Source organism: Mya arenaria, chromosome 3 (assembly GCF_026914265.1).
Source record: "Mya arenaria isolate MELC-2E11 chromosome 3, ASM2691426v1".
In the NCBI taxonomy this organism is placed as follows: Eukaryota; Metazoa; Mollusca; class Bivalvia; order Myida; family Myidae; genus Mya; species Mya arenaria.
In genome coordinates, this window is record NC_069124.1 from 75202073 (window position 1) to 75219414 (window position 17342).

The window sequence follows — 17342 nt, forward strand, 5'->3', positions numbered from 1 at the left end:
TTAATGTTGCATTTGAAGATTCAAAATACGCGTTTACTCCATTTTTAAGAAAAAAAATATTTAAATTGATTAAGTACACTTAGGTTTTGCTGTATGTGGAACACCTAAAGCCAGTGCGTGATATGTCACCTATGTTTTCCTTTATAAAGCTTTATTGGAGAAATCTTGCAACAAACCTTGTCTACATTTATGCAGTATATGTAGTTAATGGGTGTAGAACAAAACACGACCCCATCCTTAGACAAAACATCCCCGGACAAAACACCTCCAGCTCTTTTGTGTATATATGGACACCACTCCCCAATCCCTCATTGTGTATACAAGGCGGAAAAGCACCCCCTACGAATTTTAAAAGAGTGGACAAAACACCCCTTAATCAAAACACCTGTTATAACAATGTGGTTAATGTTTAATTTTATGTGTGACTTATAAATGTTTAACAAAAGGACATCATAATCTTTAGAAATCTTGAACACTCTATATGCATGTGTATGCATACAAAACTGAGCTCGGGATGTTTTGTCAGGGGGTGTTTAGTCCGTCTCCCGTAGTTCATCATACACAAAGAGGTGTTGTGGAACCCTGCAGTACAATACTTTAAATTAATCGTCACAACATTCGCTTTGCAGGACGACGAATACCATTTACAGAGCTTTGAATCTTTCATCAAGCATCCGCAGATTGAAATATGTCACCTAGTAATTTATACGCTATACTGTAGAATAAGGCCCCGCCCCGAGCCACCCTTATACCCACTGAGCTACGTTGATGCAGAACGAATGCTTTCCAGCAGTATGGTAATAAAAAGCTAGAACTATGGTGGTTTTATCATTTATTACATGTTTTGTATGATTCTGCTGCCCACAACTTTGCTACTGTTGGTAAATTATTTGGATTATGTACTGGAAATACGATTGTGATTAGACTATTGTATCATGCTTATTTTGATTATATATTTGCTCCATTTAACGGATAGTTTTCAAGTTATTATCTACAATTTGTTGCTTGGATGACACAGTTTTAAAGTCGTAGTCACTAGCATGTTCGTTCTGAAGTTGGTTAAAACGATTATTTCACACACATGCTTTTAAATGCGATATTGTACCCCATGTATGAGAAGCCTAGAACCATTCGTCGAAGCCAAGAAATCCATAATTAATTGACTCCTTTCGGCATAATATTGGCTGCAGTCCCTCATACCAAAATACCCTGACATGATTGTTTGCATAAAACAGTTGTGATATTTATTCTATCACACATAAATGGATACATGTATGAGTGAAAGTGTGAGATTATTTTTATTACATGCAAACCAGAACTTTATTTTTTCGACATGTTTTCAAAATGCATTTTTATTTAATCGGAAATTAACTTTAGACCTGCAACTTGCTTGAATGCAGCTTATTCCAGATACAAACCAGATTTATCGACAATTGCCTTTATATGATCTCATGAGGTATGTATATTTGAAGTTTGAACAGTTTATGAATCGGATAACAATAACATTATCAAAATAATCTAATATTGATATCATCCGATGTCCACATGCAGGGTGAATATAACTGATATGGTGCTGATATAAATATGCAACCTATCACACTTGTCAATCCTTCGGACCTGCATTCAGGATAGATTCCTCACTTCTAGTTATTACGTATACAGTAATACTGTGCCACACACTATGAGGGTTCTGCTTTTGTTTACCGTGGCGGTCCTAGGCCGCGCCCTGGCGCTCCCATCCTGGTTATCCTTTAGTGACACGGACAACCCGTCACAAGAGATCACCGCAAACACAGGTCAGTGCACGTACTTGTAAGTTGGCAGTAGCTTGATTACAAGTGACACTCGTATTTAAAATACATACACATGTATAACAAATATAAATTTTTAGTGATAAACCTTTAACTACTTACTAAATAATGCTTTTATGAAAAATATTAATTACTGATAACTGGATTTAACATGTATTTAATGCCTGAAAACGATCAAATATTATCATTATTATTATAATTGGTGAGTCATAAAACATTTACAGTGATGAAATAGCGCCTCATAAGGTAGAAATGTTTTTCTGTACCTTTCGTTCATATTCAACACGCTACCCTTCATAAGAAACATTGTTTTCGATATGTATTTCGATATGTATTCATCCTTTTTGGTAAATTAAAACAATTGTATTAATTGTGGCAAATCTTATTTGGGAGTAAGAGTGCATCTTTAACTAAACAAATTGATCAAGTGCTTGAGCCACCGCAGGGCAGTTTTGCTTGCTATGAATATTTTACTGCATAGGCCATTGCAGCCTCCGTCCTTGGCATTTTTAATATAGCGAAGTGACAGGCGAGGCCACTGGGTTAAAGCTAAGCGAAATTGTTTTAAGTATACGTTGAAATGTTCATTTGCTTGCTAAATTATACGGTCCCGTTATTATGTCTATGTTGCCCATATATCAGATATGTGATGAAACTAGGATGGCCATTCTGATGAGACATAATCTACCAGTATAAAATACGGCTCGTACAATAGTTTGTATTGTCTTTTTGTTAAGTTGTTTCTGTCACTGGTATACTTTTTTAATAGTTTAAAATGATTATGTTAATAAAGAGATCAACATGATTTAATAAACTATTTCAAATGTCACAGTGTCATAGTCGTAAACAGTTTTGAATTAGAGAAATAACTGACAACCTGACCTACGGAGGAATATCATGTGTGATAACGAAGGTAGCGCTGTAATCGAAATACCACCGTACCAAGAAAGCAGGATTCAAAGAGACAAGTTTTTTACATTAAATATGTCATAGTTCTTGAGGGTATTTTGTAAAACACAAAAACTGTTAGAGTTCTCATGGTTATTGTTATATCAACACACTGACACCTATTTTGTAGCAAATGTGCTTCTTTAAGCCTTGTAACTTGTATACACGTTCCATATCAAAAGGTGTACTCATTTGTTGCTATACACCACACCCGTGACACCTCTTTATTATATAAACGTGGGGACCAAATTTCATTTAAATATCTAGAACGGGGTTGAGTTATGGCCAATATAAACGTTTGTGCATGCCGACGCCGACGACAGGGGCTATGACAATACCTCGAATTGTCTCTCTTGGAGAAATAGATGAGCTGACAGGCGTTCGGTACGCAAGAAGGCTGTACGCAGTTCGCAAACGGTGAAAGTTACCCGTACTGCTAAGTTGAAGACTGTCAGCTTCGCTGTTCATACTCGAGTCCCGGTACGCACAGAGAATGGACATTTAAACCCACAAAATAGAAACCATGCGTATTAATGAACTTCATATTAAAATGTTGATAAACGTATATGTCCCAATTGCTGTACACGGCCTTCGAAACATGATCGCACAGATACTGTATCAGACAAAAATAGAAATGAGATGTTTTGTGTTTACCGCTACATGTATCCATTGATAATGAAGATTATAATAGGAGAGAGGTATAAATATTAGCTCTTAGCTATCTCCTCAATCCTTAATTATTATGTATGTAATGTACGTATTTGCTAAATGTATTTATATAGAATAAATACTGTTTAAACCAAGATTATAATAGTTCCCTTCCCCTTGGAGAAAAAATTGTAAACAGTAATATTTTGTTATTTAAGAATGGGAAAATATGCGGAACAATAAATGAATATATTGTTTATAAGATATTGATATATAAGCATTTAAAAGCTTTTAATTTGAATTAGTTTTAAAACTTCAATTTTGTACAATGGGAATGACAGTGTTTTCCGAATCCGGCGTACGTTTATTTTGGTAAATAAGGTGTTTAAATAAGTTAACTGATGCTGAATATAGTCGGTTAAGCTGTATTTATTTGGTAAATGCAAAGTTATAACCCTTTAACCAGCTTCCTGTTGGATATCATATGTTGTCTTGTGACTCAGACTCAGGTTAATTCTACCGATTCACTTGATTTATAACGGCTGACTGCAGATTTACAGCCGATTCACTTGATTAAAATCAACAACGGCCTGACTGCAAATATATTTACTAGCATATATAATCACATACTGCCATCCCATTGTGCAAGATATCAATTTCGAAAACGAATTTGTTAATATGCTGGCAATTTAGAGTGAACACAAAAATGCGCTTGGTTTGACCAAGTTTATTTTGATAAATGCATACCAACCAACTTTACCTGTACATTCTTATCGGTCACTTATCAATAACAGCAATATGTGAGTTACTTGTTCTATGTTTATACCAGTATGTCACTTAAATGAACTTTGTACTTGAACAGATAAATGTATTCTAAGAAAACCAGAAATCCTTGTTGATTGTCTGTTTAATAGAAATCACAGCTGCTGAGGCCCGTGAATGTATGCAAAAGGCCGCCTGGGGGCGCTGCGAGTTCTACGACTGCCTCGAGCAGAAGTTTGCATGCGGACCAAATGGCTACACGAACAAGATCAGCAAGCACTTTTGCACCAAGATCGACGCTGACTTCGACAGTTTTGATACTTTTGTACGTTTACCAATGATCAATATTTCAAATTAATAATTATGGCCTTATTCATCTAAAACTATGTATAAACTCACAGTTCGTTTAAATGACCCGTTTTCACATATGCATACTATGACTTTTGACCTATATATTATTCCATGTATATGTTGTAAATAATACGCGGTGTTTAAAGACATAAGGAATCAAAAGCTTTTGATGTTATAATTTTAAACGGAGTGGTTCAAAATGGTGGTTTCTTGGAACATAACTAGCTTTTTACCAAATCTTTATTAAAAATGAAGGCCTGTTGGTTTTGTACCGAAATCTGAGGATGATAATTTTTGGGTATAATATCTTCGGAAGAAACCTCTTACCTTACTACGTTCCCATAACAAGAGATAGAACACATCTCTTCTAAATATAGCTTAATAAATGTGCCTTCATATTGCTTCCTTTTCATCAAACTTAACGATTACACGATTTCAGCTCCCGAATTCGTGAAGTTAAAAACGTGAATTTGTGTGAAGGAAACCATGAAATATTGATTTTGAAATGTCACCACCTGTCTTTTGTAGGTATTCGATAATAATTTGAGTTTAATATAAGCTAGAGAAAACTCTTATAACGAAATAATATTTTTAGACAAGTAATAAAATAAATACAACAATCGCAATAAGTATTTTCCACAAACATATCTTTCTTTTATGATGCAAATAACAAATATATATATATATAGATATATATCAATTCGAAATAATATCACGAAGATGTACAATCGACCATGAGCAGGCATTGTGTTTTATTAAAATTAAACTATGTTTAGGCCACCTTCCTTATAGCAACTTCTATTGCCCCAGATATTAATTTCAGAATTTTATAGGAAATTGGAATGAAAGATTGCGGCATACATGCATATAATACATGTTACTTCAATCAGTAAACTTGTTCTTTGAGTTTTTTTTAGTTTATGTTTTTAAAAGACCGCAAATATCGCACCATCATTCATAATAAATAGTAAAATTTGCACATATAAAACGGGTAAACAAAGGCTATTATAATAATGAAATCCAGCAAAAGGTAAATCTTGGCCTTTAATGGTGAACACATGAACCAAGGACCGCACATGCGTACATTTATGTAACTAATAAACACCCGGAACCATGTAACGATGTTATCTAAAATATAAAAAAGATACATATTTTCTTGTCCAATCATGGCTTCAAAGTCGAGCTAGTTAAGGGAACTTGAACTTGCATTTCTGGATTTTTTATGACCATTTGATGTTATCGTATATATACGGGCATTGCCTTTTTACGTCAAAAAAGAAGTTAGCCATATGTATAAATATCCTTAAATATGCTTCCGGGTACATATATCGTGTGTGTTTTCAAATCGGTATCCCTGAGCAGTAAGGATATATTTTTTAAACAAATTCTAAGAACAAAAAACGTATAAGCAAGTAAACCTTTAAATCAATTTTGGAACAATAATAGCATTTACCTTACAGTATTTTGTTAGTCAGGTGGCCACAATATATGTACTAGTCTGTCCAACCTAATGTTCAATGTCCATGAAAAATGCTATTTTCACCCAACACCAGTGATTTACCATTTTGAGAGAATGGAGTCGTGTTTGGAAGGTGTTCGTTACGTAGGATCGCGTTCCAACATTACTAACATTAGTTTAACATGAAGTGGATTCGAGTGTTATTAGAATGAGCTTAATGGATGAACCCCAAAACTAGATTTCTTGTTAAAACTTATAATTAAAAACCTTCCCGGGTTTCCAGGGTAAGCGTTGGTTGAACCAGACGAGCATCTGTCTGGTGAGCTACATGCGGACCATCTACGAACAGGCGGCCACTTCCTGCCTCGACATCAAGAACGCCGGCATTGAGGCCATCCTCGCGTGCAACGAAGGTACGTGTTGTCCAATTCCGGAGAAAATTTTACAAACCTAAACTGTGCTTTAAAGCTGCACTCTCACAGATTGAACGTTTTGACAACTTTTTGATTTTTTGTCTTGGAACAAGCCAATTTTTGCGAACATCCATGGAAACCAGTTATATAAGACTGCTGACAAAAATAAGATCGCAGATTTTTATATTTAAGTTCAAAAATTGATGTTTTATGCATTTTTCTTAAACCGTAAGTAACAATTTAGGCCATAAAACATTAATTTTCGAACGGAAATAAGAAAATCTGCGATCTGATCTTTTGTCAGCAATCTTTTATCATTTGTTTGCAGATATTTAAGCAAAAATTTGCTCTTTCCAAGACAAAAAAATAAAAAAAAGTTGTAAAAATGCTATATCTGTGAGAGTGCAGCTTTAAGATATTCGAGAAAGTTCATGTTTTTATATTAAATTAACTAATAATTGGTAAACCTAGGTAATGCATCGATGTCAGCATGTAGAGGTATTTTTAAATAACCCATATCTACTGTTTTGATGATACGTACATTCAATTTCGTCTGGTATAAATTTATACGAGTGATTTTATCTTTTCTTGAACATGAATATATATCATATACAAACTTTGTGTACACCTATATTCATAATTGTCCCTCTTGCTCTCAGGCGTGGTGGACGGACAGGATTTTTGCGATTTCTTGGACACAAACGGGGCCGCCTACAATAACTTGATGGGTCTACAGGAGGTGCAGCTCATGCTCGGGCTCCGTGACGTCAGGTAAGCCTGTTTCATACGTATTTAGTCTTAACCTAAAATTCTACCGTGAAACTTAACAACTCATCTGTCTCTGAAACTGTAAGTTAGGACGTTTTTGTTGACGTTTGAGTAGTAACGTAAAACCCCAAAAGGATAAATGGAAATAATTATGTGTTTTTAATCCTGTCATGAACTGTCTCGATATGGTGCTAATATTTCAGGGTGTTCCGGAGCATGATCGAGGACGCTGTCACGTGCGGAGTTGGGAGTCTGGCGGACAGAGCACGATCTGTTGGCGCCAGCATATCCGGATTCTTTAGCCGCGTCTCCAGCTACATGTTCAGCTAGACACCCACAGAAGACGGGGGAGCAGGGGAGTGTTTTGGGAGGCAAAATTGGAGGTTCAGTGACGGCAGGATATATACTGTAGATTATCTTTGTAGTTTTATAGAAGTCAGATTTGTGTTTGTAAAATGACAACTAATGAATACGATTAAACTGAATAATTTTGTTTTGGAGTGATTTTTTATTAGCTTCATATATCGCTATTGAGAAAATATAATGCGCTCTTAGGAGTTTAACAGTCGTAGAGTTTTAAATTAGATAATTGATTGACCGGTTAAAATGCATTCATTAACATGTTCAAACTCTAAACGTCCTAAAATTTAAGGTATTGACTCGTATAAAGATACATATCAGTCATTCTCTGTCATCAATCGCCATGAAATTAAATGCAGAAAATTGAATAACAAGAGCAAAGCACGTACCCGACCAATTGCTAAAATAAAATACTTCTATTTAGTTTTTCGAAATGTATCAAGTTCTTACTCAACTGTGTATACATACTATTTTAATCCAGTGTACATTATAAATAGAAAATAAATCAATTCAGACTGTTTTATTAATTTTTAACCAATCCTATGTGTTTATTTTCCTTATTAGGTCGTTAAAAATGAAAAAAAAAAACGGTTGAGTACATCTAAAAGTACATTTCTGGCAATAAAACCCATTTTGCACAAAAATAAGATAAATCTGTACCAAACTATGAGAGAATATAAATCTTAGATCAATCAGAGTAAAGGCATTTAATATGTTGAGTCATGCTAGGCTATAAAGTGGTAAATATATTGAGATGGAGAAATGACTTAATTAAGTATATAGGAAGAATCTCTGGAGAAAGGAGATCTAAAAAGATAAAAGCAATGCGTTCGTTTGAGGGCAAACAGATGACATTTAAATTTACTCCTAGTCGTGAGGGGACGATCGGTGACGTCAGTAATACATGTCCCTATTGGCATTTAGATGCACCCCAACTTTGGGCCCAAGTCGTGAGGGGACGATCGGCGAGGTCAGCAATACATGTCCCTCTTGACATTTAGATGCAGCCAAAGTCGTGAAGGGACGATCGGTGACCTCGAAAACTACAGGGACAGGCCCAGAAGGCAAGAAGTTTAGAGGCACAAGGCAAGGGCCCAAACGACACTGAATGAGACGCAGAAAATAGCTCAAAGAACCACACACGCATTTATCCATATTGCAACCAATCAGCGTCGGCAACTATTATCAACTATAAAACAAAAAAGCAAAACAAAACAATTTAATAGGGTATTGACTCTCGGTCTGTGCTGATAATGTGAAGACTATTATACCTCACTAGCACTAACATTGCATTTAACTTGGGGAGCATCCGCGATTATTTGTATGTGGGGCGTCTCGTTATGCAGATTATTTAATAGGTGATGTCATGTCATATTCAGTGTAAGTGCAAATAATTCAACATCTCAATATGATCAAACGTTCGTACCTGCATTCACAATAAGAGTACTGCTGTTGTTTACCGAGACGGTCCTATACCACTTTCCTGATTATCATTTGTCGACAAGGACAACCAACCAGACGCCATCTCCGCATACACAAGTGCTTGTAAGTTAGGAGTTCTTTGAGGAAGAACATCTGGCATGATTGATCCGCCGCAGATACTAAATGTTTAATATGTATGTTTCACTACAGACACCATTGTCACCTCCATACAGTGGTCCGTGCGTTTCAGCATAGCGACGACAATAACATTTAGTGCATTCAAGCAAATATGCATATAGCATACAAACAATTTAAAAGCAAACAGGTAAAATTAGCGATAAGCATAATAATTAAATGTGAACACAAGATGAATGAAATTTAAATAGAAGTAGTGAGTTCAAAATTTTGAGGTTCCTTTAATAATTTTAAAATACAAGTGGTACAATATTCTGGGTTTTCGCAATTTTGCGATCTGCTAACACGAAGGTTACCAACTTTTTATAAAAATTGTTACATTTCTTGGAAAGTGGGTTCAACCTGGTCTTTTTATTATTTAAGCCGCTACATGAAACAGCGATTCCTCTTTAGAATCCCACAAAGCACACTTGTCACCATTTTTAGGGGGTTTCTCTTAATTTGATTGTCTTTGCATGTCGAATATAACATTATTATAATATTTTTCAACTCATTTGGACAGAAATGACTAGCCTGTCTGCATTGTTTTCTTTTCATTTGCTGTTTTTAGTTTGAAACGATTATTTAAATAACAGAGGTAAAACTCATTCACTGAGCTAGTTGACAAGTCACAGTGTCATTGTCGTTAAGGTTTTGATGAATTGCTAGAAATATAATTTTCTTGTCAAATAGATCCCAGTTCCCCAAAGTTTTCTGTCTTTTTGGTGCACTTGAGAAAGTTAACGACGATTATCCTGCGGAGGAATATCATGTGTAATTGCAAATGCGTCACTGTAAAATAAACTTTAAATACTATGCTGCCAAGATATTGCAATTCAAAGAGAACATCTTTTGAATAATAAATGTGACATAGTTCGTGAAAGTAGTGATTTGACACAAAGAAAGTGCCAACCCTCGTAATGATGTGAGATTCAGGATTCGGGTAAAACTATGGTAGCAATGGGGATGAATATTTAAGCCTGAAGTTCAGATTTCAAAATATGAGCGAGAAGCATGAGCTGTAATGAATGTCACATTGTTCGGGGCTCGCTCTGTCCAAGCCCCCCCCCCCCCACCCTTGATGCTCGGCCGGGAACGCTCCGAAACTATCATAACGGCAAGCAACTTCAGAACTGTCGTTCGAAGCGTTTTTACTGCCATGCAGACACAATCCCGTAAGACGCCGTGTTTAAAGCACAATGAAACCTTCCCCGGAAGTCGGCGGGGAAACTTGAACCGCCACTCCCGGAATGTTCTTCATGATGCTGCACTTCCCATAGCCTACGCCCCTACGCACGAGTTTTCATTTTCAAGGCCGTATAAGGTAAGGTAGGAAGGTCGGGATAATGCATTTATTCATGCTGTTTTTTTATACCATTTTCACACTAAAAACCCGTAACAATTTGATCAGGAAAAACTATCAAAAAAGGATTACAAAAGGGAATACAAAACGGTCAAAACAAAATTGTCTGGTGGCAAAAAAATTATCCGATAAATATGAACGTGTTAGTGTAAATAGCCACTCATTTGTCAAGACCACATTCGGTAGATAGGCAAACCAACAGACAATAGTGAAAGGTTACATGTATTTATACCAGATAGATAATGCAAGAGTTGCTACACTGAAACTTCAAATGTACATTGAATTCCAGCGAATACAGCATGGTAACCGAATACAACATATTGATATTATATAAAGAAGTTTCGAAATAATTAAAAGCATTGCCTGTTCCTTATATCCTATATCATTAAAAATAAAATAAAAAAAAGTCAACATATATGTCTTACACAAGAAAACCTGTAATACTGCAGACAAAAGGGGCTCAAATAATCTGGTCATGTGACGGTCACTGAAGTATTATACATATGGTCTAGGGGGAGGGGGGTGGGGGGGCAACTACTAAAACTACTAAATATACAGTTAGACCAGAAAAGACATGGTTATCCCCTTGTATATTACAATTATCAAATATGCTTGGCCAACACACATATCGCGCCCTTCAGCTAGACTCCTGCTTAAGACTTTTCAAGACGCGCAGTTTTGTTTATAAACTCAAAGAAGGCGATTATATTTTGCACATACATGTATCGCCTTCTGTTTGTCGTTGTGACGTACGTGTCGTCTGCGGCACACTCAAGCACGTGCTGCCGTAATGCGTGCGGAAACACGTTCAACTATCAATTGCTACGCACATGCCAGGAATGTGCAAACGATCCGCCCATAGACTACGAAATGTGCAGTCATGCCTGTGGGAAAACATTCTCGACATACTATCGTCAAATATGCGATAAATGCGTTGCTCGGGTCGATTTAACTGATCAAACGTGTATTTAGGCTTGTGGAATTACATTTTCGTCCCAATTCAGGAGCATATGCGACCTATGCGTCAGGACGCCACCGCTGACAGACACTATGTGCATTAAGGCATGCGGGAACACGTTCAGCAGTCAATACCGGTCTATATGTGAACAGTGTGCCCAAAATCCACCAAGAACGGACAAAATGTGCATCAATGCTTGTGGAAATACGTTCTCTAGTTATTACAGAAGGATATGCAACAGCGTGTGCTGATCTCTTTTCCTTTGTAGAACGACCGAACTATTAGGATTACAACTGCATATGGCCGAAGATATATATTGTGTATATACATACAAACTGTGAATATATTATGATAGGCTAGGACAAAAATAAACTAGTTTGTTCCTGCCCCCTGTGGTCGATACCGTAATGATGGAATGTTTGTACGAATTACCACCTATTGATAATTTTCCCGACAGAATGTTAGCAGTTATCCGTATGTATAATTTGCCACTCTTCAAATATCATAGTAAAATTTAACTTGTTGTTGTTGTTGTTCCCGATCAAAAGTTGTGATATATATTATTGGCGATTATAATCAGTACACGCCATGTATCTCTACTCGTCTGAAAGGGTATTGTTATTCAAAGCAAGGCTTTATTTAGATCGCAACCGTGTTTCGATTTATGAACAAACATCAATGACATAATTGTATTTATCAATAAAACAAATAATTATGTTCAAAGGTGCCAAAATTACCCTTGACGATCAACACAGCTTGTGTTGTCTTTAGTCGAAAACAGAAGGGTCCTTCTACACTCATTATAGGTTAAAATCTAATTGCGTGAATAAAATTTTGTAAAATATTGAACTTGCTTTATAAATATTATCATTTATTTCACTAGACTCTTCTTATTACAAATCCCACAACGTTCTTCGATATAAGTACATGTAATTTACAATCCAGAACAAACTCACATACCGATTTTGCGAATGCTGACATGGATTTCAACAGACTAACCTTGACCGGATGTGCAATCTCGTCTAAAACTGTACCATCAGCTGGCAGAGAGCCTGGTGTCGAACGAAGGTGTTTCGCCTTGTTCTTCTGGCTGTATGTCATTTGTGGTCTCATTAAATGGAACAAAGACTGCAGATGGGGCGTCTGGTAGTGAATTGGATGGTACGGTCTCATTAGAAACTAGTTTGCTACATACCTTGTTTCGCTCTTTTGGGTTTGAGCCTGTGTATTCTTTGGTCGAGGATTGGCTCCCTATCCTGACCCTTTTGCGTTTAAAACAAACGCGTTACTGTCCTTCTTGTTGGGACATTCAACGATCATGTGTGACTTACTATCACAAACGTAACAGCTATACGTACCTCGTGTACGGCTGAAACGCTGATGACTGCTACGCTGCTGAGTAGACATAGCTTCACCAAGCCGCTTCACCTTTTCTCGCAGACTCTGTATTTCCTTCTGGAGAAGGCTCATGTCTAACGCAGGTCCAGTATTATGCTGAACGGCGTAAACATTAGCTGTATCATCATCATAATTTATTGATTCATGAACCGTTTTTCTCTTACCCATAACACTCTTGGAATGCTGAAACAACCTGATGGTATTCATGGCCTCTTCGATGGTTGTATACGTACGCATGAAGGTGCTAGGACCAGCTTCACGATCTTGCAGGCCTTGACAGAAACGGTCTATCGCCTGCTGGTTTGTGAAGGTCTCCGGGAGTGACCGGAAAGCTTCAGCAGCTAGTTCCTGTACCCTATCTCCCCAATCTGTCATGCACTCACCCTTTTCCTGTGAAGCGTCAGCAAACTTGGCCTGCGCGGTGGCGGGAAACTATAAACCAAACCGTTCCTTAAGTTTGCTCAATAAAGAACGGTAGGGCATACGCGGACTATATTAAAGTAATCGAGCACATTTGTCGAGTACCTTTCCTGACAAACAATGTAATAAGCATAGTTTACAATCATCTGAACTCCAGCCAAATGATTGTGCACACTGCTGAAACTTCATTTCGAATGAATGCTAGGTAGATTTACCATCATATACCAGAGATTTAGGTATATCCTTCAACGCATGAGTACCCCTGCGCACAGATTGGCTGTAAGGAGACGCCTGTACTACCTTAGGGGAATATTCCGCATGCTTTTGCGAAATCTGGTGCTTATTGAGAAAGGAGGAGTGCAAATTACATTGCGCACGACTTTTCGTTTTTGGGGCATATCTTGTGTCGGCAATCAGGACAGTGAAGGGACAGAGTTTGGAGGGAGGTAACCGACTGCTTTTATGCATACATACCTTTTTCTGTCGGGTACTGTATGAGCGAGGGATACCAGATGCTGACTGGACATACTCATCACTGTCGCTTTCTCGCAGTCTACCCAGGTCCAACCTTTGTTGATCGGGGTACTTGGGTTTCAGCTTTTGTGGAGTTGGCATATAGTGATTGGCCATTGAAACAGTGGCATTTGTCTGATTGTAAACAGTGGGGCGTGGCAATACATTTTCAGATTTATAACGCCGTGGGACACTAGGCAGCAATGATGTTAAATGATCAATGCGGTCATTCAAATGCTTTTGTGCAGAGGCAACAGTTCTAAAAACCGTCCACCTCACCTCAATATTTGAAACAAGAGGGGTGGTCTGGGTTGTTTGTACATATTGAAGAGGGGGACCGGCCTTGCCGACCAAGTCTCTGTTTGGGGTGAACTCCAACTCTTGCAGGACAGAGTCCGGCAATTAATGCCGAAGCATTGTCTGCAAACTTTCTTCTTGGAGGTTGCCATAATGCTCACGCAAATCTACAATGGTAGATGCTAACCTAGGGCCAATGTTTGGAATTGTCTGCAAGTCTTCAACAGGCAAGAAGTTTACACGCACTTTACTACTTGCCATGCTTACAAATCGAATGCTCCTGAGTAGAAAAATAATTTGAAACAATCACCAACCTAGTTTGTCTTCTATCCGGCTACTTTCCCGTCCGAAAAGTGGATTTGGACGCTGAAAAGGCCTAAAATTACAAACCAAAGCACACGAAGGGGCCTGGTCAGTGGCTGTCCATGAAGACTACGACGTAGAACCAAATTATCAACTGGAACGACCAGAAGAAAATGAACAATGGCCAAAAATGTACGAAAAATGTGGCTTCAATGGCGGGAAAATTCTCGAGAAAGAATTGCCAACAAAAATTGCAGAATTTCATCAACAAGTGTACTGGAACGGCTTAATAAAACACCGCTGCAACCATTAAAGTATTCCCTAATTATTATCTGGACCAAACCCAGCATAGCTTATTTAATTATAGGCATAAACACGTGAGGTCTTTTTTAAGCAGTTATTTAGCACGTCTTGCTCCTCCAACAGCTGATCTTGAACTCCCAGAGATCTGCGCGCGAACCAGTGACGTCAGTACTTTATGTGTAAACAGGTCAAAGAGTGCACTAGCACTACAGCCTCAATTAGCCGCAATAACTTCCGGTAGAACTCGTTCACCAGTAAATGTCAACAAATAAAGTCTCACAGGTACATTTGTTTTAGTGACATCACATTGCTGAGTTCATTTACTATTGAATTTGAAAAACCGTTCTGTATTTTCGACGAATGCACTTAATTCTTCAGCGAGGGAACTAGTCATTTCGTACCCTGACCATTTCGTACCCTCCGATTTTTGGTAATTTCGTACCCTTTAGATAGTCATTTCGTACCTAACCTATAGTCATTTCGTACCATATATTTTATTTTGGTTTAAGTCCTAAAAGCAGTGCTGAAAATGAATATAGAAGTATTGTATTAACTCATATCTGGATCTTATATGACTTTTGTGTTTTAGTTCGAGCAAAATTAGTTTTAAAGAAACTAGTAATATAGCAATGGAAGTAGAACTAACTTTTGAACTATACTGGTAGAGATCTTTCATTCATACCTACAGGCTGTTAGTCTGCTGGGCTGCTGACTTCACGCTGCTAGGCTGCCACTCTGCTTGGCTGCTGACTTCACGCTGCTGGGCTGCCAACTTCACGAACATCTTACATTCATCATGAAATTCCATAAATGTATTTCCTCGATCTTCACTTATGTCTAACTACTACCAACAGTAATGAAGTGCACCGCCTAGAAAGGTGCAGTCAACAGTCAGAGACATTGATATCTGTTTTTAAAACTCCACACATAGTCCACTTTCTTTCTTGTAGCTGTACAAATAGGAAAGTAGGTCAAAAGGGTTTGGGCTGTCTCTGACCCTAGGGGCATTATTTGAACAAACTTGGTATAGAACAATCATAAGATAACAAAATCAAACGTATGGGCCTTAAAGATTTTTTAAATTATTTTATATAAGAATATAGAAAACTTGTGATCCCTGAAGTGGAGCTAGGTAGAGGATCACTTTATGATGCGAGATACAAAATATCAAAGGTCTGTTTCAGACCGGAATATTTCAAAATATTGCTTTATAAGTATATATAAGAAACTTGTGACCCCCGGGGCGGAGCCAATTTGACCCCAGTGACATTATTTGAACAAACTTGTTAGCTACGATAAGGCTACATTTAAAATATCAAGAGTCTGAATGAAGCTGTTTCTGACAAGAAGACTTTCAAAGATTTCCCCTATATAAGTTTATAGGAAACATGTGACCACTTAGGCTTGATCAGTTTTGGCTTAATTTGAACAATCTTGGTGAAGGGTCACTAAGAAATGTTACATACCAAATATCTAAGCTCTTTGCCTTGCGTTTTTTGTGAAGAATTTGTTTTTAAAGTTTGTCCTTTCTGTTGCCATGGCGACCTTCTGCATGAAATTCATTTTTTAACACGTTTTAAGGTCAGCACACAAGGAACCTCCTTGTGAAGTTTCATCAAAATTGTCCAAGCGGTTAAGAGATGTTTATAGTTTTTTAAGCAATTGTTGACGACGGACGGCGAACACGGACATAAACCAATCACATTAGCTCACACTTAGAACGTTGTGCTAACAAGGAATGGAACTTAAAAACTTTTTATGTTTTGATCCTTCAACCCAACTTACAATACAACAAGTAGGAACTGAGTCTTTCAGCCCTTGACGTACGCAATCCTTCCCTGTTTACCTGTGTTGAAAGATATTTTTGTCTTGCATGCCAACACGTGCGTGTAATCATTGGGCTGATAGAGACGGTGTAAGTTTTAGTCTGTAAAGTTTGGGGTGAAATGCAACATTGATATTTTACCAGGCAACAAAGAAATTTTGAAAATGTTAATTACAAATCTGTAATAAAAATAATTTAGTTCTTACAAAGAATTTTGATATTACCATAAAAAATAATGTAAGCATTACACGCATGCGAAACAGTAGCTCCAGCTCTTTTAGGAGCTGTATATAAAAAAGAGCCAATGACACTTCCGAGCTAGAGCAAAAGAACGGACATCATCATAAAACGGAAGTATGACTCGTTATTTTTATATAAAAAAGAGTATAAATATGCTTATTCCGGTAAACAGGCGGTCATCTTTATTCCCGACAAAATAAAAGAACTCGATAATACTGGTTTTATCTTAAATGTAAGCTTCTTGAGTGAAATTCAGCTGAAAATCGGTGAAAATGTTCTACTTTCGTTTGTAAACATATTTATATGGCACTGCATTCCCCGATTTCTCAAATAAGCACTCATAATTGTGATATTAGATAAAATAATGAGTCATACTTCCGTTTTATGATGATGTCCGTTCTTTTGCTCTAGCTCGGAAGTGTCATTGGCTATTTTTTTATATACAGCTCCTAAAGGAGCTGGAGCCACTGTTTCGCAGCCGTGCATTAGGCACACAAGAATGCAGTAAACATAATTTATGCTTAAAGCAGCACTCTCACAGATTTACCGTTTTGACAACTTTTTTATTTTATATCTTGGAATTAGACAAATTTAGCGTAAATATCT

At 37.2% G+C, this 17342-nt stretch overlaps 1 protein-coding gene across 1 annotated transcript; it reads left to right on the forward strand.

The window, feature by feature from the left end:
• Positions 1–1590: 1590 nt before the first annotated feature.
• Positions 1591–7653, forward strand: LOC128228983 (uncharacterized). Its single transcript, XM_052940582.1, has 5 exons — positions 1591–1796; positions 4322–4494; positions 6263–6392; positions 7052–7163; positions 7364–7653. The coding sequence occupies exons 1-5, from the start codon at positions 1682–1684 to the stop codon at positions 7488–7490; spliced, it is 657 nt and encodes a 218-aa protein (XP_052796542.1). The 5' UTR covers positions 1591–1681; the 3' UTR covers positions 7491–7653.
• The last annotated feature ends 9689 nt before the right edge of the window (positions 7654–17342 follow it).